We start from the raw sequence: 24,277 nt of genomic DNA, 5'->3' as shown, positions 1-24,277 counted from the left end.
TAATGTATAAAAACAGCTGAAGTCAAGCGTCGTCCAACAAAGATGGAATTCTTATCGCTAATGTCAGCTCTACACTATGCCCATCCGGTGTGATCACATGGTCGATAGAATTTCTTTTTCAGCTGTATTACTTCGTAATAATGTATGAAGTGCCAATGTATTGGAATTAATGTAATTGAACTACATCATTTTAATTTTTTTTCAATATTCCCTGATGATACACTGGAATGGTCTTTATCTCCCAAAAAAGGTTGTGTATAAGGTCTTCAAAGTTACAAACATAAGTAGCAGTGACAATCTTATATAGCTCCCAAATTCACTCACAAGTGCCATGCTATTAAATCGGCAATGCTCTTCTCGTGATGATGTTCAATGTAAAACGTTCCAGACGGATCTTGATTGATCAAGAAGTGCTTGACACCTTTGTCCGTTCTACATGTGAGTGCTAAGACGATCACACCTAAACAGAAACAATCCATTTCACTTCAGCGAATTCTTCAGATGGCTGGAAGCAAACCTATGCCTTGCACGAACTGATTCATTTTCATGGCATTCTAAGTCATATTGTAGGCAATCAGACAATTATGAAAGTATATAGAAAGGTTTGCAGTTTATCCCCTTTATTTATCCAATCATCTTTTACTGCAATCCTTTTAATCACCCGGAAACCCAATGAGACAGCAAAACGATCTATTCGTATCTATTGCGAGAAAGAGTTATCCAGTTATAGTTAGCAATTCTCCAATCGTTCAAGAAACTCTAAGAGTGTAAAATCTTTGTATGGTAGCCTTTCTATTAGTTCTCTGTTCTTGGTAATAATATGCTCGAGGGATTTGTAGGGCTTCACCAGAGAAGGAAAGTGCGTTGTATAAACGTATGCACTTTATTCGTTGAATGCTTGCCAAACTGCTTCTAATGCACTCCCAGTCACTTTTTTCCAGGCTTTAGGCAAGATCAAGGTGTTAAAAAATAGGTAGCGCATCTACTCACGCATTTACAGATATATCAGCGAATGTACGAAAGATATAGGTGAATATGTTCTAGCACGTAATTTTATGTCAGTAACTCCTGAATACATCAAATGAGGAAGCATCGTGTAGCTTCGTCACTGACTGTTTTCGGATCCTTCTCATGAGGAAATAAAAACAGCAAATAACAGAATCAAATCACGCAGATATGACAAAAGGCAGTGTTACATATTGATGAATTAGTTAACTGGAATGCTTTGTGTTCAGCGACATCTGATTGTACTTGCTGTAGAGTTGCTTAAATTAAAATCTAATAAACAAAGATGGAGAGCAGCGGTAGCAACGAAAAAGAAAGGAATAAGTTTGCCGGTGTAAACGACGAGGGTGGTGTGTAATTTCTGATTTTTACCTGGTGAATAGTCCGTCTTTCTTAATAAAAAATCGTCTTCTTTTTTAGGAGTGGTTCTGCATCCATCCTGCAACACCCGAAAATAAGTGGCTCGCATTAAAAGGCGAGTGCATTGTATGAATAGTGTTCTAGGTTCTTCATAACTTACATGAAAACAAATCAATATCTGGCCCTATTAATGCATAAAGCAGTGACATTAGTAAAAACGAAACGCGAGTTATGAATTCACAAGAATTGTTAACCTACTTTGGTATAAACCCGTGGTAATAATCTGCTCCTCGAATATCGTGCATTATCGAAACGTCTTCAACTTTTTGTGAAGTCTGCAACGATTTCGATGCACAACTGTCTTGTCTTCTACGAGTGAACACAATATGAACTTACCCGCTCGGTAGTGGTGTCCTCAGACTTCTTTCCTTTTTCCATTTTGTCCATTCAAAGAAATGAGATCTACTACACTGCTTTCTGATATTTATATGCGTGATTTATCATGAAAACAGACAATCATTTATCATTCAGCAAACTTATTGTTAAGAAGAACAACAAAAATCGCTAAGGGAACCCACTACGGTAATGAAAATGGTGGGATCGGTCCAATCTTAGCGTTGAAGTCGCCAATTATGACTTTGAAGAAGGTATGATCTTCTCTGTAGAACTTCTCCAAGTCCATATAAAACGCTTCGACCTCATCTTCGCCGTATCTTGAAGTTGGTGCGTAGACGACGAAGATAGTCAAAGCCGACATAGGCCCGCATCTCTTTAACCTTAACCGTCCGATTCGGGTTGTTAGTTGTTCAAACGATTTGATGTTCATGGCCAAACTCGTGTTGACGAGGACGCCAACGCCTCCAACTTCTCTGTTTTCGCATGTTCCAAGGATCTGGCCTGCATCAGCAAATCCTCAACAGCGGACTCAGATGCAAGCGACCTCGCGTTGTAGGTACAGATCGCCACTTTAGTTCTATCACATTTAGGCATCTAGAATGGCCCTGAGATCTTAGCAGCCTCTCCGTACTCGTCCTACCCAACGCTGCCGTATCGGGGTCTCTTTCGGGGTCAGGGGAATGAGGCCAATTTGTTATACTGTGTTTGGCGTTTTTGTACCCATGGGATAGCTTGCATTGCCGGGCTCTAACCAAGGGGGCTAAATATACTCATGAGTAGCTTGCCAGTCTTTCCCAGAGTTCAGTTGTTTTGTGGTTTGTGGACATGGAGCTTATTTGTTGGAGACGACTCCTAACCTCCTCCCATGTACTTCCACTCACTTGCTAGCAGGCTTTTGCCCGAATTGACTTGTAGAATACAATCTGCACTGCAAGAGCATATCCATACACGCATACACGAACATGTCTACACAGAAACAGAAGGTATGTGCCAAATCGGCGCAGCAGAAAAAGGAGGCCGTTCCCTTGATCCACCTGCGGCTCTGGACAGCACAAGGTCGCTTTTAGTCCGCGTTTCACCCATCTATCCGCCACCTGGGGACGCACCATGTAGCCTCGCGACTGCCGGCTCGAGATCCATCCGTGAGGAAAAACCTCAGTGAATGGAGATCCGTGGCTCGGCAATATAGAAGAGAAAAATGCATGAAAGTCGCTTACTAGATCCAATGGAAATCTCCGAGCATCTTGGAAATCTTTCAAGACATTCCGGGATCTTACTGGAGCGACGCTTGCGTTGATACGAACATGTGTGCAAATAACATCTAAGAAAACTAAAGTGTATTACTATCTTCAGAAGTACTCGGAACATTGTTCTAAGATTTTGATGTTACAAATGATACACAAACTTTTGGAGGAAATAGAGATGGGCAGAGATAAAGAAGACAACATAAGACAATACGATGACGTAAGCACAAGGTTTCGGAACAAACAATAAACTTGAAGTCCAAAGAGAACTATGCAAAATACTAATTTTCACAAAAAATAAACTAATACCATACGAAACATCTGAATACCATACGCCGCTGGTATTCAGACCTAGTCAGTGCACCCCATTCTGGCCCCATAAATATACCGATCATGTATTTCACGACCTTAACATTTTTAAGTTCTCGTCGTCACTTACCAAATCCGATGGTTACTCTCTGACCATCTTGCAAATCTTCCAAACCATTCCTGGTGTTTTGCCGGCATCACGCTGCCCCTCGATACGAACACGTGGGCAAACAACATCTAAGAAAACCAATCTTTATTATAGTTTGCAACAATACTGGGAACATTGTTCCAAAATTTTTGCGTTCCAAAAGATACACAAACTTTTTGAAGAAGGAGAAGACGATAGAAATGAAGAATACCACACAGCAGTACTAAAACCTAAATACGAGGTTTCGGGACAAACCTGAACTTCAAAAAAACTAATTTTTATGCAGTAAATAGACATACGTCGAGGGTATTCAGACTGAATCTGCACACATTATTCTGACCACCTAAGTATACCCGGTCAAGCAGATGTGACGATTTCATGACTCCTCTAACATTTTTCTGCTGACCTTAACCTGAGAGCGTAAATCAAAAAAAAAGAGTTGCAACAGTCTTAAAAAATATTTTTTACTCATAAAAACGCTTCATAGTAGGCCTCGAGATGAAAAAACATTGATAACATTACTTTGTCATAAACACTTGACTACTAGCGCCTTCAAATGTTCTCATTATTGAAATGGTGCTTACAAAATGATACGTTAGAAACAACCTACAAATACAGTTGATGCTTTACAAATGAAGAATCATCAAACGGCCGAACATATCCCTCTGTCAATGGGGCAGGAAATTCAGAATTAAAAACCTAAAAACCTAGTTCTTCGTGCTATTCTTGTCATTCTTATGCATAACTACGACTTCTAATAGCTTTTCACATAAAATTTTTACAAAAAGCCTTACAACTTAAACAAACGCATCTCATCTCCAATTTTAATAATTGAATCATAAAGATCATAAAATCTGTAGATCATTGCGGGCAAAATATAAATGATTTTATTCAACAATAACGAAATGCTATGCTTTTTCGAATTCCCTTGGTTGTGTCTCGAAGAAAAGCAAATCAATAAGTGGGATTTCGTCCAGAATGACACTGATAGTGACATGCGTTACTAATTGCGCGCGGTTGCTACACTTATGTTAAAACTTCAAAAACTCGGGTTTTCTTTTTATATCGAATTTCAAGCAATTCTAAAAAAAAGTAGTGCCTTAAAAATTTAATACGCAAGAGGCAAAATCCCATTTAAGATCCTTTCAAGTCATCAATTTCTCAAGAACTCTAGTTATTATATATTAATGCGAGCAGCTGTCTGAAAGCTAGCAATGCATAAATGTATTAAACGAAGCTTACTCAGCAATAGAGAGCATTAAATAGCATAACTACCAACAACCATGTTAATCAATATTACTAAAAAGGGAAATCTACTCAAGGAAAAGAAAAGAATCATACACCGAGAATCTCCACGCTGCAAGAATTGCTCGCTGTCGATTATGAACTCGGAGCACGTATTCTGAGGAAAACTTCACTATATGGCCAGCGCGTTCACGGACAGAAAATCGTGAATACTTCGTTGCCAGTAAGATTCTCGATAAGTGGGAAAAAAAGAAATTGACTTCCTTAGTACGACACATAGCCTAAAAACAAATTTAGAGCACAGAGTCCGACGTGCGCAATTGTCCTCTTATTCATCCAGGTAGTTTAGCCGCTATGAAGAGATTTCAATTCACTATTTGAGTGACTCTACAAAAAAACGTCCTAATGTGGAACACATACATGGCTCTCTGTCGTTCGATCAACAATTTGCAAGAATCACTGTTGCCTTGAAAGATTTCGAGGGGCAAAACACCAAAACTTCTTCGTAGTTCACAACAGCTAGCGATAACGTGTGGTAAAAGCCTGGCAAAGCGTTACGAAAACTATTATTTCGAGATACTTTGAAAACAAATCTTCACTTAACCTCGTTATAATCATTTTCCTGGCGCACTAATAAAGAACAAATTTCTTGCAAAATTTAATAAATTAGCAGTTTTCGGCTTTCCAAGCATTATTTGATTGTATTCCAGCTAGTATAGTTGAAACTATTTTAAGATAGTTGTGTTGACAAGGAATCACCAGCAATGGACAATCGATGAAAAACCACAATATAGGTAACAACACCGCGAAGTGAGGTTAGTTTATTCCTGTGCTGATCCACTGCACTGAATTCAACTCGGTTATACTGCGAAAACTCCATATCTTAAGAAACAACTAAAGATAATCATTTAATTTTTATACAGAACCAACAAACCGCAAATCCAATGAAGATCACCGCCTTTTTTATTAGGTAGGCAGACATGATCACTCACTGCTTGCAGGCATGTTACTACGGAAATAATCCTATTTCAACTCATTAAAATGACTCTAATACATATACGTCGACAACTGTAGAATTTCGTAACGGATTTGAATCCACTATCACTTATTTATATCTAGACACCGTACAAATAGAATACGTGAATAAAACTTATTTTTATAACTCATCGAGTGTGACAATATAACAGATCGTAGGCGCTTTTTCTCGACACTACCCTCTCCTGCCACATCAATAAACCTAACATTTTGTGACCGAAATCACCTTAATAAAAATATTTACAGGAATTGTCAAACAACTGAAAATGATAGAAATAAGGCGAGGAAAATAAATCCACAAATTTCTGATTACCAGATTGTTAAAAGATTGTTAAACTAGCAAATAAATTAACACCGAAAAGATGACATAGCAACAACATGGCTAAAATACAGAATAGCAAAGCGCAACTCACATATGTATCCATCCTGTTTAATTAGATCAAGACTATTCGAAGCAACTCAACCTCTGCGATCCAGTCTGGTAAACATTGCTATCCTCGTTCGCGAAGCTCTGTTTCGAATTGTGATAGAATGCAGACAACCTAGAAAAAAAAAAGATTGGTTTGTTGCTACATTGTTCAGTTTTTTTCTTTTCAATTTGAAATTCTTAGCGTATTAATGCTTTTCTATTAATAGTCGTCTTGCTGGTTAACAAGCTATTAACAAGTTGGTTCACAACGCACAACCAGCGTCATTTGACCAAACTGCTGTACCATTAAAAAAAGACTGAAAATGATAACCAAGTAATTCTTTTGGACTACTAGATCACCAATAACATTAATATGTCTGAACGTTTGAAGTACTTGGAGATGAGTTCGAAGTACTTGCAGATGAACAGGTTTCAGTTGAACACCACAAATACAATAACTATCAAGCGTGATCTGGCATGTTTTGATCTCTGATGATCAAAAGACGCTAGAAGTAGCAGGAGCGGAAAGTTTCAAAAAAAAACCACGACATTAAGTCAGTCATTAGTTAGGCAAAAAATGATTCTGATGCGATGACGTCAACCTACCATGTTACATTAAGAAATCGATCACCCGATTTCTAGAATTTGAATAAAAAATGTCAGAAGTATCTATTTATAAAGAACCGCTAAGATTTTGCAATTTTAATTCCATACAAAAATTGTTTGTACATTCGTTGCTAACATAAATATTGTTATAATAACCCATTAGGAAAGCAATGGGAGGTTTCGCAACAATCGATGTTTCGCAATTTTTTACTTGTATTTAGATTCTAAATTACCAAAGTTGTTGAGAAATCCACGTAACGTGAGGATTTCTCGAACTTACACATAATGGTGCTAGATGACGTACGTATAGATATTGTGGATCTGTCGTTTTTTTTTTGTTTATTCCCATCTATAATTTACAAAACCCGAGATTTCATCGCCTCTCTCCGATGTGGACAGAGTTGCCCACTATGTGGAGTACTGAAGAAGGTTTACTGCCAGTTAAGCTGTTACATTTACTCCGGATCCCAGATAGCCTTACTAGGACATTTTCAAGCCTTCACCACAAGTATTTGTAGATCTTATCACAAAAAGATTTACCACCCTTTGGGACTAGATTCTACCGTAACCCGCTGTGATTTTTAACACGCTTGTTGTACACCGTACCAACATTGGACCTAGGTAGTGGAGATATGTGTGCATCTGGAGTTCAATACGATGAATGACGAGAATTTATAATGGGGAAACGAAAGGATCAACGATTTGTGAAAACAACAGGAAACGCTGGTCTTTTCGACTCTGAATTCTTTTACCCCGTCTTGGGAGTCAAGAACTCATGCAAACTGTATAAATATCCCATAACATACAAAAGAGTTAAAAAATCCGAAGTTGTGATTTTCTCAATGATTAAGTATCAAGGATACTGCCAGATGATACGCCTAGATGTTGGTAATCCGGTGCGACTTCTCTCAAGATGCGTTTTAAACCACAATCGGAAATTCAAGATCAGTTAGCTAACGAATTCTAAAAGTAACTTCTAAGACCGACTGTCCCTTAACCTCGGCATTGTTCAATACTTGTTAGTGTGTCTTCTTCAAACAAATGCGAGATTGTTGAAATAATGGTTTTAATTTATAATACGTCGGCTAACGTTTCGGCGACTTCGCCTTCTTCAGAGCCGCAGAGACTCCGCTTACGCTGCCTCCACTACCGGTGTTCAACTCTCTCGCGCTAAGTGGAATACTAAGTGGACAAAGACTAAGTGGAAGACTTGTTAAAAAAAACCGTTATTTTAACAATATGGAATTTATTTGAAGAAGAAACACCAACAAAAATTCCAAGAGTAGTCAAAAGCTAACAGCAGGAAGACAACCGAGCACATAGTGGCCTATTCAGGGAGATCCTATAAGAAAACTTTCCGTTTCTGGGCCATTATCACAGGTACGTGTTATCTTTTGTCGATTTAAAGAAAATAGCCGATAGTGATTTGTCAAGTCTGGTACCAACTTTCCGACCATGGAAGGACGGAGGCCTAGTTGACCCGGGCGCGGGAACAAACTAGGGACTTGCACATGTTGAACAGCATCAGAGCCATTGCTCTATCAACGCATCTTCAATTACAGTTATGGAAGAGAAGTATCGATTGCATATTTTCCACTCTATGTTTTCCATAGGAACTCACCAACCTCACAATAGGTTCTCCAAACTAGCATATATGAAAATGTCTCATATATCACTGTTGAAGCGGAATCTTTTGAATCAAACTTTACCTTGATTTTCGTCTTGACCTCGAAATACTAGTATAATTGTTTCGGACAGAGAAAGAATATCAGAATAGGAATTAAAGTTATTGAATCATCAAAACAATAAAGATTCCAGAAATCTTATCGATTATCAGTCTTCAACCTTATGTAGATGGATTTTATTTTTACAGTGAACTCTAAAATAAACTACGTAGTCCGTGAGTTTCCCGGAAAATGTGCGTGTTTTAAGTGAGTTAGCACTTTAGAGCTCGGCATTTTCCCTATCCATATAGCACTCAATATTCCTTTATTTTTCTGCTTTAAGAATAACAAAACGACTTAAAAAAACTCAAAGTGATTTCGATGACGAAAGTCTTGTTTGATCAGGAGTATTTTCGAAAGCCATTGTTTAAAAAAAACACATTCCCGACAAGTAGGTTTTGCGAATGTCTAAATAGAACTTTTATAAAAACTATTTGATGGCATTGAATATGTGATTTAGAAACCTCATAATCATCTACTATAGGATCGTAGCTGAAAAAGGTGCTTCTTTTTGGTAACAACATATTCATATTCAAAATGAAACCTTAAAAGATTTTTTAATCTTCTTTACAAGTTCATGCTTTGAGCTCAAGAAATTGTACCTTCAGTATCAACGTAGAATTCTCATCTACAAAGTTAGAATTCGATTGATGTTCGATGAAACTATAAACTAGTGAAAAAGAACAGAATCTTAAATATATCGAAGGACGTTTAATAGAATTGTCAGCTAGTAAACGATAACAACATTTACTCGCATAACTCAACCGGTAATACTTCAAATGCCATATGTCAAATTCTTTGGACAAAACGTTTCTTAAACATAAAAATATGATAAGATTAATAGCACACTAAAAACATTAGGTGATAAGTGAGAGAAAGAGATGGATGTACTGAACGCTACAACAGAAATTAAAATGTAATCATAGTCAATGAAACTAAACTACTCTAAGCAATTTCACCCTCATATCAAAGCATATCTATTGATTTAGACAGTGATCTTCAAGACGTACGTCGTTTTCGTCCATTGATACAGTACGATTCTCACATCCAGAACCGATCCAGACAACCTGCAATCCTCCTCCAGCGTTCTTCTACAATAATTTTCGTTACTGCGCTAAATAAAAAAACTCAGATTTCATGCATTCCTCTAGTAAGTGAGGAATATTTTAACTTAGATGCAAACTTCCAATCAATAATCTAAATACTTTCCCAACTAAAATCTCCTTAGCCATCTATAATGTCTCTGAATGAAAATAAACTATTCAGATCATAGAGATAAAAATTGAATAGTAATGAAGACGCTTTTGTTCCAGTGTTTTCATAATTAAATAATAATTGAACATCCAACAATATCACGAAAAAGTGACCATAGGTTGAAATTTAGCATATTGAATCTGCTGTACTAGTTCCTTTATATAATCTTCCAAAACACCCGTTAATATAAGAATATTAAATAATATTATGCTATGTAATAGATGATGACAAATAGACAGTGAATAATTTTACAACACATCCTTAGACTTCATGAAATCAACCGGAACCCAAAAAATCAATTTATCACATTACACGATTTTCCATTCAAAACGATTCAGGAGTTGAAATATGGAAGGTGGTTGGATGAGAAGGTAGCAATGGGTACGAATGGTGTAATGGATAACTCGTGACCACCTGGATAGGTCAATCGCGGATTGGAAGTTCACCTATCTTCTAGATTTGCAAATATCTCAGCCTCATAGTAGTTGGATGATCCGTGCGAATATAGATGGTGGATATATCTAAATTTTGCTTCAACCAATCTCGTATCCAATTTTTCTATTACGATCCACAAAATGCGTGTGAGTGGTCCATTCATGACAGAGTAATGTTGATAATGGTGATTAGGCTTATCTTAATCTTCCATAGGAATTAAACCATATTAACTCAGAAGTAGACCATCAGACAATATCGACATACTGCTTGCTATTTTGTATTATTCTTAAAGCAAGATGCTTCACACTAAAAAGAAAAATGAACTTTCCAATTATTGTGTACCATGTGTGAAACAATGACCTCATATTGCACCCCTTTATCAACATCCTTGACTTGTCAGCTAGTTTACAGTTTTTAAAAAAATTTGAATTCCTATATTTGAGGTTAAATATAGATCTACAACGTTCCTTCCATTATCTTCTTCAACAGTTCCCCTAAAATTATTATGGTAAACGACAATAGGTGTAATTTGAAATTGTCGTTATTAAACTTACAACTAATCTACGCTGTGCCCATGCTAATGTGAAGAACTTTGTAAATGAAAAAAAGAACAGATAATTCAGAGAAATTCCATTTCTATAAAAAATGTTCGAACGAAGAAAACACAAGCAGTCTGAGTTGATATTTTTCCACTTCGCTTGCATTATAAAGCGAGATCAGTAAGAATTTTTCGAATATTATAACGTTTTTTAGAAAGAAAACGAAACGCATATAACCTCCTACACAGAATTCATTCACTAAATCATTTGTGATATCCTTGACATCGCCGCAATAACCAATGCCGCTCCGCCACCAGAGAGAATACCATGGCATATTAATGAAACAAACCTATTTAAATTGATATATTAACAACAAATGAGCTCATCGCCACACAAACCATATACAAAACTACGTGTTCAGACTATTAAAAGATTTAACTCAAGTAAACATAGTTCAAATTGGGGCAAAAAAATCCAACAACAAAAGATCAGAAGATGATATTTACACTAGATTCTGAAATAATACATAGAAAAAAGACTGGACGGTCAAAAAAGTATTGTCTTTTTGAAAGATGAAAAAAGGAGATAACTAATATTTTTGCAGACATATGAAACCCATGTTGAAATTTAACACGAAAGCATATACAACACACTTGACATATGAAATAACTAGATGGCTAAGTTTCGTTAACAGCGCAGAAAAGGATCGAATAGGGCTGATATTAAATAAAGTTTGAAAAATGACGATCTAAATCCTGGTATTCCTATGTGTTACTTGCTGCACAGAATTAGTCCATCGTACAATGTATGATTTCAGTTAAAAAGAAAACTCTTAGGAAATTTTATTCAATATCCTTATGAGTAAGCACAATCACTGTCCGAAATAAATTAAATTTCACATGTCAAAATTTACGGCAGTTGAGTTGATCTGTTTTGTTTCTACCACATAAATCTTCCAAGCAAACACGAAACTCAAAAGTCGAACAAAATAATTGAAATCATAATTCCCAACACCGACCGTCTCTTAATTTCGACATTGATAGATACTTGTATATTTCTTTAACCACACACGAGGTTATTAAAATATTACTTATTAAACGTTGGCTAAGGTTTCGGCGGCTTTGCCTTCTTCGAATCCTGGAAAGATCAAATTGATAGCGACTACCCAGCCAAACACCTCCACAACTCACACAGAGAATCCCAAACCCAGAATTCAATCGCATCAGGAACAACATCATTAAACCCTCACCGTTTCTTCGCTATCTTCACCATAAAGTGAAATACTGAGCGGAAAACCAGTGCGTGTTTGATGTTGTTCCTTATGCGATTGAAATCTAGGTTTTGAGATTCTCTGTTGAAGTTGTTGAGGTGTCTGCCTTGGTAATCGCTCTCAATTTCACCTTTACAGGCTCTGAAGAAGGAGAAACCACCGAAACGTTAGCCAACGTATAACAAATAATATTTTAACAATCTTGTCTGCGGTTAAAGAAGAAGAATACAAGTATCAACTAATATAAGTTAGTAAAAAAGCAAGCTTGTAAATGATAAAAGGAATTCTCTAAGCACCTACATCGTCCAAAACGACCACATCGCAGTCATCCTCTACCGTATCAGCTGTCAAAGTTTGCTTTTCTTCCAACTTCGAACCCTGCTCTTCAGTGGTGACATCTTGCTTCACTTCCTCTTCCAGGTCTAATTCGGTATGCTCAGAAGCAACTTCTTCAAGCACCGAATGACGGAATTGATATAGATCTTTCTCTAGTTCGGCGATTTTTGAGTCACGCTCGGAAATCTCTTGAGCGTAATCTACAAAATTCAATCTATATTGAGGTGATTTAAGTTAACAAATGAACACAAAGAAGAACTCACCCTTTTTTTCCCTTCTAACCAAACGAAGAGCAGTGTGTGCAAGAGCAAGTTTGTTTTCTAGAGTAGAGATTTTTCGAACATTCTTCTCATTTTCGCGCATCTTTCTCATAGCGCTATTCTTCGACTCAAGAAACTGATACAAGATTTTGCTGAAATTTAAAAAATTAATATAATACTTTTCAATCGAATCTTACACAGATGCTAAGTGTATGTGAGCCAACTACATAATGCTAATTAAAGAACTTTATTTTGTCAAATACCACTCCGTAGACATATTTCCGAAAACCACATTGTAACTCAAAAAAGTGATACACTACTATACGTAATAAGAAATAAAGATAATAGCATGCGGTTATTTTCGCTTCAGTCTATTCAACAACTCAAAAATGTCCAATGTGCCATCACGAACTTGTCCAATAAAGAAAATAAGGATAAGCAAAGATTTTCGGCTTTTTTTACTATGGTTAAACTCTTTAATCCTTTCTTAAAATTCCTGTTAAGTACGAGAACTTGAACCTGATATTTTAAGTGCACCACTTAGATTAGATTTGTGTTGATCTATCACTATATAGTTTACTTGGTTCTTATCTTGCGTTGGTTAACATAAGCTGGCCTATAGAAACTCTCTTGCGAGTGGTGGAAAAAACTAGTTCATGGACTTATGATAACTTTCAAGTGACCGAGTGACGAGTACCAACTAATGAAGACCTCGATTTAACTCTGTCCCAAGACGACATTAATGCAACGAAAGGAAAGAGATATGAAAGTGTGAAGAACTTTGAAGAAAAAAGAGGAATGTAAACCACTCAATGAAGAAAAAAATCTGTATTTCCATTCAATATAATGCGGTAAAAGCGTAAGTATCGAAGGTATAAGCAAATGGAACTCTTTGATTCGTTCGCGGACTTTTTTGAAAGGATAATGTACGCTGTAATAATAGCAATATGCACAATCTTATAGCTAAAAGTGTATGCTTGGACGCAGAAAGCACAATGATTACAATTAGCGTTCAATAATATGGGCAAGGTAATTCGGGACCTCGCACCAGGCCAACCAAATTGTCACCACTACGGTGTGGTGAAATTGGAACGATTTGTCTCGGGAAGATTTTAAAGAGGTATTCCAGGATTCCAGTAGGAATCAACAAAACCAGCATTCAACGACGACCACGAAGAATACAGTCAATTTTGCCAGCACTCACTACATCCATGAGAAGACAAAGTCATCAAGTGGTAGCAGAACCCACAAAGAAATCCAAAAATCATTACGCATGACGTTTTGAAGACAACTTACCGATTGAAGGAAATGCTAACATCTGCACAAAACTAGAAGTCAGACCATATAAACAAACGATTAAAGTAAATTATACTATACCAATATACATAGTAACATATACACATGGATTACGACCGTGAAATCACAAATTTCATCAACATTTTATAACAACCCGATCAATATGCAAAGTACTTCTTTTTAAAGTTCCCAAGGTGGAAAGACTCATCCTGCACAACAATTTACAAAGTTTGCCCCAAGACAAAAGCTAGGATAGCTAGGATATTTGATCATTTTGGAGTTGAATCACGAAATACCAGAAAGGAAAAGGTTTTTCTTCGTGGTATAACCCTAACAACTCAGAACTTGTTCGCCCTGAATAACTGAACATAGATATGATGCAGTGGTAATATGCCTGACAAATAAAAAAGAACTACATGAACCACAATACAAGACCAAAAAACTTCTGTGCTTCTGTGATTTACTTATTGCTTTAGAACTAAGCATCAAAGTGTAGATCAGAAGGTGCACGATACACAAATTCGCTCCACATAGTTCGGTCTTTCTGGATTTATTGCAAAAAAAGAAATGAATAGGTTTTTTTAATTTTAACTCTTCTCGTTTTTACACGTCACCAAAAGTGTAACGAAGACTGGTTGAAACAAATTTTAACTGGTGTAACGAAAAAGAAAAATGAGTAGCACAACAAACCAATCTTTACCGCCTTCCAGAGCCTTCACCGTTTCTTTTAGATCAGCAATTTCTTTCTCCCGTTTCGCAATCTTCTCCTTCATCGATGTGAACGACTCGTAGAAAAACGGGTCCAGCAGTTGATCTCTATCCACTGAACCCATTCCAATACCACTATAGTAAGCGTCATTACGTTCTTTCTAAAAAAAAACTACTAAAAAGCAATACATGGAATTAACAAATAAGAAATGTGCATTAAATGTGGGAGCGATAATCCTCCCGCTGAAAAGGGATGGAGATGTCGGCAGAAGAATTGTGACCTTGTGAATTTGTTTACCTTAAAAAATTACACACGTCGCAAACAAAGTTTACTATGAAACCATTAATATACTCAGCAACTGTACAGGAAAACTTAAAATTTGCAGATGATTTCCCCTACTTCCAAATAACTAAGTGTTGTGAGATTCTAATTGTGGGGTTTCCAAAATTTGAAAGTGCTGCCAGGATGTAAGTTTTATTAATTCTTTCAGTATTTTTAGATCACGAAAGCAACATGATCAAGTAATACGGATGATACGACTCGTAACAAAGTATTACGTTAACAGCACGAGGACTACAATGGTAAGTAACTCTCCCAGATTAAAAAATCTGCCGCTTTTTGATTTAAAGGTATCGAGCAATATTTGTATTATCACTGAACAATATAGTAAATCCTGGCTCTATTCTTTGTTAGGATATTATGTAGCAGGAAAATAAAGGGTTCATAAGAACTCCTTTGAACATAAGAAGAGGGAGGAAGTGATTTGAAGCAATCTCCAAAAATCAATACTAAAAAGATAAGAAAACAAGTGCAATCTAGACATTCACAAATCGTAACCACTAAAATCAAGCATAGACGATACTTACGAGGAGATCTTTGACTTCTTTATCTTTCTGAAGCACTTGTAGACGGCTAAGAGCAACACGTGTTTTTAAACTTCTCACCATTTCATTAGCTTCATTAAGCTGATCAGTGAGTGAAAGAATCCTGAACGACGATACAGTTTAATCATCACATTGTATATATGGTAATGTTACCAGTTAACTACTTTTCAATTAAAGTTGAAGTATCTGCAGACTCTAGCTCTTCACGATTCTGCTTGATACATTTACGACGTATGGCTACTTCCGAATACTCAGACGCACGTTTCATCACTGCAAACAATCAGCGTAATGTTGAATAATGTACTAATTCAATACTTCCATTTGTTCAATAAGACTGTGGTTAAAAAAAACAAATGATCACATAATTATAAGCAATACGAAAAGAGGTTACACAAAATTTTAAAAAGCAAGTAGAGACGCTCACAAATAAGTTTCAATTTAATATAACTTACGACCCGAACTAATGATTGATAGCAAAGAAGTACTAAAAAAACAGAATAATGAAAAAGAATACTCCTATAGAAAGTGCAATCATTATCTTTATTGTCGAGTCGTTTATAGCGTCAACAGTACAAGCACAAGGCCATTACGACCATTTAAATAAATGAGAACATTTCATTTTTAATTAAGTCATCTTCTTACATGAAGGAAACACAATAACATGAAGGATACTGCAATTTTGAAGTAAGCGCTCTACGAAATAGTTTATTTTACGCTGTACGATTTTCAAGTCCAACAATTTTGAAGTGGAGCACGTTATTGGACGAGGAGCGTAGAATTACGAATATAGCTAAGTCATTAATAGATCACAATTGTTTTTTCTTCGTAAACATACATGAAATTTTTAACTTTTATAGAATAATTTATTGTTCTAGCTCTATTTTATAATTAAGTGTTACTGTCTTATAAATGAGCGTTCGCTTTGACAAATAGCCTTCATTGAAATAGACTAAAGCGTTTCTTAAGAAAGCACAAAAAGCCATCTGACACTGAATATGAGAATTTGTCTTCAAATGGGACTGTCGTAAAACAATCCAATTACATCTCATTAGCACTCTGGACCATCCGCATTCACTTGATGGTTTTCTAATGGCCTAATCATAGCGACGTTTATCGCTTAAGGTTAACTCAAGTTAAGGAGTTCGACATTTCCAACCGGCAGGCCAACGACGGGTACGTGAATGCTACAGTTAGCCGTGTTAATGGTATAGTGGCCAAAAAAAAAACAGAATAAAGGTCATCAGCAGAAATAGTGTGGAACTCTTCCTGTTCCTCGATCGAACGAAAAATACTGAGTAACTATAATGTAGACGATTAGAGAACTTATTGGTACCATCTTGAGTAATCAGGATACCGAAGCATAGAGTACAAAGCGTAACTTCGGGTAATTTCCGAATCACGAATAATTGCCGTACCTATTTCAAATCAACTCGTGTCCTCCATTCCGCTAGCCCACGAATAAGTCATATACACCTCCTTATTTTGGCCGTCCTATATACATATATATTTTTTTGTAATTTTTCACTCTCTTTGGACCCTTCTCATCAGAGGCACTCTTTACGACCTGGCCAACAATTCCGCTCGAAAACACTTTTGCATACTATTAAATGTGGTTGTAATGAGGTTCACTAAACGCAGAAGGCTGGTTCGATCCCGTTTGTGTTCATCTAGACCCCAACCCTCTGCTGATCGGGAAAGGATCACTCAAGTCCACTGAGCATCATCCAAAAGACTGCCTATGATGGAGATCTGAGAATGCCCTATCATGAATATTCCAGGATACGATGGAGACTCGACTCGACCAGCATTCAACGACATTCGTAACGAGGACCGAAACCATTCAAGCATCAAAAGACCCACAGGCAAATCAGATCTTCGTCGATGACGAATGCAAAGGAATGGATTGAATACAAGAAAAGTGCTGGGATTTGTATAATTTTATACATGTGATGACGGATTGTGAAGAAGTGCTATTTTGTTTCGATTGACTTCGAAATCATTTTCAAATTCTTTATTGTTCGTAGGATACGGTTAAAATTATAATAGATTATCAGCGCATTTTATTCAATCTCTGCAATGTGATATTGCTAAAAGATGATAAGCAGAGAACTTAGCGAAATATTCTTTCAAAGGTTTCACCCATTATTAGAACAACTCCATTTTCTTTCAATAATTTGCAAGCTAAGAATAAAAGTACTCCTCTAATTTTCTATATCTTATTTAATAGTTTTTAAACAGTTGAATTATCCATAGTTATCGAATCGTTTGTTCTTGCGTTAAAGGTGTTTCTTTTCAATGTGGAAAAGCTCCCAAGTTCAAAATTCTATATCGCGTTATCAGAATTGTTTCATTTCTAAATTCTAACATTTTGTTATCTACCTAATTTTAAGAAAATGCATTTACTAATTCATGAAATTTTAGTCTAGTTTATATTTTAGCGAATCGACTATACAAATTGCATAAGATTTCTGATGAGACTTCTTGTCAGGAAATCCTGTCAAATCTGCAGGAGACTTTATTTCCGTTGCTTCTACATATTAAAAAGATGGTTTGTGTAATTTTTACCATACACTTAGACCTATGAGATCTACATTTTCGTTCAGACCGGGACGAAATTTACAATGTCTTCGTTCCATGTCATTACTACTTTCTAAGTAAGTACGATATTTTGTTCTGTTGTATTTGTAATTTTAATACCAGCATTCAATAGTCTATGATTTAACCTATATTCAAGTGCAGCGTGTTGCTGTAAGGTTACCACAAAGAAATCCGCTCACTTCGTCAAGATGACCGTCTTAGAAGATGCTTTTATACATTTGCGCCTATTCCTTCATTCCTACTTTTCACCTTTTTTTCGCAACTTCTCTCACTTTTACATGATCGATTCAACCATGTCTTATATCTGATGTATAAGCCTGGAATAAACTTTAGAAATACAATAAAGTTCGCACCCGCCCCAAGTTTTGCAAATATCTCAGTGTCTTAGCGGTTATATCGATTGATAATAACACTACCGATTAACAGAAAGAGGTAGTTAAAAATGAATTGCAACATTGTAAATTAACCGCAGCTTCAGCTTAGCTTGGGTTCTAGGCCGATTTGGGCACCCAAGATCATCCCGATAACGGGTGAGTGCTGATAGCGTTGATAAGAAGAAAAATAAAAGCACGCTGAGAGAAAGGCAAAGCGTGGGGCACGGATGGTGTAATGGATAACTGGTGACCTCCCGGAAAGGGCAATCATCTGGTTGGAAGTTCGCACCCGCCCCAAGTTTTGCAAATATCTCAGTGTCTTAGCGGTTATATCGATTGATAATAACACTGCCGATTAACAGAAATAGGTAGTTAAAAATGAATTGCAACATTGTAAATTAACCAGCTTCAGCTTAGCTTGGGTTCTAGGCCGATTTGGGCACCCAAGATCATCCCGATAACGGGTGAGTGCTGATAGCGTTGATAAGAAGAAAAATAAAAGCACGCTGAGAGAAAGGCAAAGCGTGGGGCACGGATGGTGTAATGGATAACTGGTGACCCCCCGGAAAGGGCAATCATCTGGTTGGAAGTTCGCACCCGCTCCAAGTTTTGCAAATATCTCAGTGTCTTAGCGGTAATAACTCATACAGTTCACAAACTCGAATCGACATTTCTTGTCGAGTCAACATTTAGATCTTTTTATTAATCCAATAGATAGGGGACTCTGCAAAATACACCTTATGTCGACCACCACTAAGCATCATGCAGGTTGTAAGGGCGCCTCTCTGCCTGCAGTGACTAAGTCGGATAAATGCCATTTTTACGTTATAGATAAAGAGCAACAGTAAACTTCATCTTGTTTTTAGTTCCCCTTTCAAATAACTGTGATATATTAAATATACGGCTGCTCCGAAAGACGGAGCTTTTTACGCTGTTTACACATTTCTGAAGAAGGTGAGTTGAAAATTGTACGTTCACTGTCGAATATTTCGTGTCGAAGGCATTCGTAACCGGTTTTCCCAATTTCTCCCAGTCACCACGAATCTTCTTACCTCCGATGAGGAAGTAACAAAACTATCTGCTTTATTTCGGCATGACGCATCTTGATCTTTTAAGCTGGTCTCGTTGCTATAGCTTAAAAATTTTTCTACAACGAGTTGGAAACAAATTACCGATATTTTTACTGGCGAAAAACCCACTCCTATATCTCATAAACACGTTGTATCAGTTTTGCCAACCGAATCTGTTGAATTTCGAAATTGAAAAACAGAATAACATTATGAAGAGTACCAGATGTAACTGCATGGATTAGAATGTTCGACACTTGTATTATTACTGATGCCTCAGAAACCTCAACTTCGATACAGAAAACAACGAAAATAAATAAACAAATGTTATAATCGCAAAACGAAGGGAATGAACAGCGATAGAAGAGAAATGACACCAGCACAAATTGCTTCAACAGAAATTGGAACGATTATAATAATCCGCAAAAACAAGAAACGTATATAAGGTATAAATGGTCAGCTGCAGTAAATTTCACCTAGATTTTTCCCAGAAGCATCTTTGATGACGCCCGAATTGAATCGGATTGCCGAATTATCATATTCTACAAATCTCTCAGAAGTTGGGCCACAAATCTGCGAAGTGATGCGTAACATGGCCCAGTATACAAAAAAGTGGAAACGTAAGACATTAATAAGAGGATAGTACTAAAAGTCGCTTTCGCAATAAACGATACAACATTGATAAAAAATGTTTTCTTTTCTTTACTTTCCAACTCCTCCATCTGATAATACAATTAAGCGAATAAGAATTGTATGTCTGTGGACAACTAGTTAGTCAGCAACCAAGGAAACAATATGACTTGTGCACTTCGAAAATAGTAAGAAAATTGACAACGCTATCGGTTTATAAAAAAGCGCTTGTTTTCTTGCATGGGTGACATCTAAAGATGGACGGCGATCAAACGAAGGCCAATAGTGTGAAGTAAGTAACGGAATTGTAATCTCTCTGAAATAAGGTTATATGTAGAGTGGTGATGCTGCCAAATTCGCTTATTCCTCACTTACAAAACGTTATAATACTTTGTAGGAATACGCTTCAAATTTTTTGGGCATCCGCTAGGAAATATCGAAACAAGTTCCGCAAGGTAATCTGCAAGTAAAATACAATGAAGCATCCGTATAAGAAGGGATTTCAGGTTAATTTTTCAACAGGAGAGCAAGCTATTTTTTTAATGAACCAGATCCTTCTCAACAAAACCTCATAGATGGTTCCGTGTTAGGAAAGCAACAAGGAAGAGGACATTCCTTCCAAAATCAAAATAATTAATCTGAGCACTATACCTGAAGCAGCTCCTAAGGAGTCCACGAATATTGACCGTTCTTGTTGGCCTAATCTTTGTAGCAAAAATGTGGAATTTAATAATGCGACTTTCAAAATCCCTTCTCATTTTAGTCCCACAAAATATTGAACAAGGACAATTGGTTAGCAAAAAAGGTGTATTTATCACCTTTAACGTATGATGTTATATGGGAGTGTACTTCATTAACAATTCAGCATCTACAACAGTAAAGAGGTAAAATTGGTTCAGTGCGTCTTGTAAACACTTCATATAATTCTTTTAGAATTGTGGTTGTTAAATACATCAATAGGATCAAATGATGAGTAAAAAGCTTTATTCCCGAAGTAGTGGAACACTGTATGATATAAAAATTTAGTTTAAAAAGTGAAACATAGGATGATCTACTAATATTAAGCGAATAGAAAATTAAAAAGAAAGCCGCACAAAAACAACGTTTCATCACCACTCACACTGTAGTAAAAGTTACCCTAAGTCCTAGTTTCTCCAGCTACATGACAATATATATGAGTCTCAGCTAGAGGTCAACTAAAACAACAAAGATAGATGAACGTTATGAAATAAACTACGATGTATAATGGGAAAAGTAAAGGACCGTAACAACTATGTATAGGCTGCATACCCATAGTGTTCAGGGTGGAAAGTGTGCTCGGTTATGGTCAACGTCTGTGGTTTTTCTGTCGGAAGAAGTTTACGTACCTGATCAGCATGCGATGACATTATGTTACGCACAACTCGTGTACTCGCGGACTTTCTGAAAAGCGCTAGGTAGAAGTTCAAAATTATTCCACTTAATATGCTTTCATTTTTGATGTAATCGTCTATCTTTCTAGAATACCCAAGCGGATACAAGCACAGCTAAAACAATTATGAAGAACATTAGGTCAGTTGTCGACTAGTATTTTAGGGAAAAATACTAGCTGAAATTTTTCAATAAACAGAAACTCTCAAAGGTTTAGTTCGAAAATTGTAAAAGGCAAAGGTAGAGAACAAAAACCTCTAAAAGAAATGGAACACGTTTTCCTTAACAAAAAGTCATCTCTTTGAAATTGGATTCTATTTATGCAGGACACTCAACAGGATTTATCCAAACTCTTCTGACTTGGGAATAGGAGGGTACCAATGCCTAATCAAGAGAAAACCATAATGGAATAGAAGAAAGGCTCGAAAACTCAACTCTCATTTATCCTCGGCATCAATAACAAATCTAGTTAATCTTACGGAGCTGTCCTCGTTTAATATCTGCGTTGCCAGTTGTTATGTTCTCTTCCAATGTCGCTGGTTATTTCGAATTGATTCCCCTTACATTTCGACAGTTTCGACTTCGTCAAAACCTAGACGTATTTCACCTAACTTAACCATATAACTCGGTGAATATTGTATAGAATTAATGAAAAGATCAAGTATAAACCAGAAATTATTGTGCAAATACCACTCACCGTTTATGCTTCTAACGCGTGAGGTGACCCAAATGTTTGGAAATATGATGACAAGGTCACTTGAGGTGCATAGTTGACACTTACCGGATCAAAAGATCTATTTGAGACGAAATCCTATGACAAACGTCATAGTGGGATATTTCTATTTTCGTTTCATCTTTGAATATATGAAATTTATGCAAAACGCCACAACAGTTTTGCGTGATGATCTTTCGATTCCTGCCCAAGGATCATCACTATCAATTAAAAATCGTCACCATTGTGCTTTTGTGTCTTATCCGTACGCACATGAGTGGTTTGTCGTAACCAATACTTCAGGAAGATTCAATTAAAACGCCTAAGTAACTAACGCGTATCATTTTCATAGAACGATACAATCATGAACAAATTGACCCATGTCAATAAATCTTAAAAATGCCCAACTTTACAACTGTGTAGTAAACATGCTCCATTGAAGAAATGATAACGCAACATTAAAGGGATGACTCAGTCCTACAATGATACCAGGCGAGTAGCAATTTCACGTCTGTGAGTTGTTCGATTAATTCGAGCATGGACGGCCGATGAATAAATGCAGGTGGAATTTGCCACTTTAAATTTTCCAATTAGATTAGTGTATGAGCAATATTAATGAGAGTTGCTTTAACTCTAAAAATATTTATTCACTCATTCATCCATAAATTAACCAAAGCCATCAAATGAATACAAGTTCACCAACGTGCGTTTGTGCTTAAACATCTCCGTAGAGAATAGAATGCGATTTTGAAATTTTCCTGACGTGTCATTACACCGGCTGCATTTTTTGTATTTCTCCCATAGCCGTAGTATTTGTTTCGAAATTGCTCACATCTCAAATCGTTCTAACCTAAGGGAACTTAGCTTCAGTTTCACTGTTGCTGAGCTGAGCTGACCATTTGTTTTGGTCATATGAGTGAAGACCCCGGTTATCGTCGAACATTCTCTTTAAAATGGATTCATTTGATACTACATGAATAATGACATAATAATAACAACAATGGGATTGATGAAACGTCTTATGAAACCACAATGATATAATGTTTCGTACGAATACAATTATATTGAGAAGCTGATAATATATTGAAAAAGCTGATGCGTGATTTATTGTGGTTATTTTTCAGCATAATTAACGAGCAGTGGATACATGCGAAAGTGACAAATGATGACAAAAATACGGAAAGAATGGGCTGGTATGTTTTATATAGTTGTGTTTATATATGTTAAAAATAAGTCAGCTCAAAAATTAACATTTGATTAGTTTAGTTTCGTAGGTAATACAGTTATTGTTTTTGTAACATTTTTGCTACCGGAAATTATACATGCAATGCTATTGAGGCTTGACAACAGTTCTACATCATACATATAGTGAATGTTTACCTTCTAATCTCAATTCTCATTTATGTGTATTAAATTAGCAACATTATCGCAAACACTACTAATATTCAAGAGGTTGAACAATTTGCGCCTTGGTTTACCTCTCATACTTCGCTGTATCTACTATTCCATGTGCTGCCTGTGAACAACGTTTTTCAAACGTTGTGGTAAGTATAGAACTCTACGTGTTAACCTATTGTTCTTGTTAGATCTCATTCACTTTTCTACATTCCATGCCCATTTGAAGTACACCACGTTGAACATTATACCATTCTTCCAGCGTTTTCGTGAAGAACTGTGATTCGTGAGTCGGTGATCTTTTTCCTCTGCGCTTCACATCCCTAGGAATCCAGTTGGTAACGACTCTTCTCCATCGGTAGTCATTTAGTCCCATCACGTGCCCGGTCCACCCTCTTTTTGATCTTTTAGCGTATGTAACGGCGTCTCTAATTTTCGATCGTTGACGTAGGTCGGAGCTTCGTATTCCCTCTCTCACTTGTGTGATACGGGACACTCCTAGCATCGCCCTTTCGACTGCGCGTTCAGTAACCCTGAGTGTTCTTTTATCCTACTTACATAGTGACCAGGTCTCTGATGCGTACGTTAGAGCAGGAAAAATCGTTGAGTCAAAAAGGTGGGTAAAGA

General features: G+C 36.6%; 1 protein-coding gene and 1 long non-coding RNA gene across 5 annotated transcripts; both read right to left on the bottom strand.

Annotated features, from left to right (window-relative positions):
- Positions 1 to 330: 330 nt before the first annotated feature.
- Positions 331 to 2,415, bottom strand: LOC309798523. Its single transcript, XR_014293170.1, has 4 exons — positions 1,762 to 2,415; positions 1,624 to 1,700; positions 1,378 to 1,444; positions 331 to 460 (listed from the first exon to the last, which is right to left on the bottom strand). It is a non-coding gene; the product is annotated as an uncharacterized lncRNA (long non-coding RNA).
- A 6,799-nt stretch (positions 2,416 to 9,214) lies between these two features.
- Positions 9,215 to 15,755, bottom strand: LOC309798522 (uncharacterized protein). Of its 4 annotated transcripts, XM_082646678.1 has the most exons (7): positions 15,629 to 15,747; positions 15,537 to 15,567; positions 15,447 to 15,500; positions 14,562 to 14,740; positions 12,579 to 12,727; positions 12,280 to 12,515; positions 9,215 to 9,572 (listed from the first exon to the last, which is right to left on the bottom strand). In XM_082646678.1, exons 1-7 carry the CDS (start codon positions 15,730 to 15,732, stop codon positions 9,459 to 9,461), a joined length of 867 nt encoding a protein of 288 aa, XP_082502804.1. In that variant the 5' UTR covers positions 15,733 to 15,747; the 3' UTR covers positions 9,215 to 9,458. The 4 variants fall into 4 exon arrangements, with proteins under 4 accessions (XP_082502804.1, XP_082502802.1, XP_082502801.1 ...); XM_082646676.1 differs by having other exon boundaries at positions 12,579 to 12,711; positions 14,558 to 14,740; positions 15,447 to 15,567; positions 15,629 to 15,755; XM_082646675.1 differs by having other exon boundaries at positions 15,447 to 15,567; positions 15,629 to 15,755.
- Positions 15,756 to 24,277: the final 8,522 nt, after the last annotated feature.

The sequence above is a fragment of the Mesoplodon mirus genome (genome assembly GCF_964341445.2).
Source record: "Mesoplodon mirus genome assembly, contig: HAP1_SCAFFOLD_3935, whole genome shotgun sequence".
In the NCBI taxonomy this organism is placed as follows: Eukaryota; Metazoa; Chordata; class Mammalia; order Artiodactyla; family Ziphiidae; genus Mesoplodon; species Mesoplodon mirus.
This window is presented reverse-complemented; position numbering and strand designations above follow the sequence as displayed.

Bases quoted from the DNA above. Each gene is read 5' to 3' on its own strand.
- LOC309798522 (XM_082646675.1), bottom strand. From the start codon at position 15,732: ATGAAACGTGCGTCTGAGTATTCGGAAGTAGCCATACGTCGTAAATGT. The intron at 12,516-12,578 runs GTGAGTTCTTCT...TGAATTTTGTAG, and splicing joins GGTTAGAAGGGAAAAAAAGG to ATTACGCTCAAGAGATTTCC. The intron at 9,573-12,279 runs GTAGGTGCTTAG...AAATTATTGTAG, and splicing joins ATGTGGTCGTTTTGGACGAT to AAGAACGCTGGAGGAGGATT.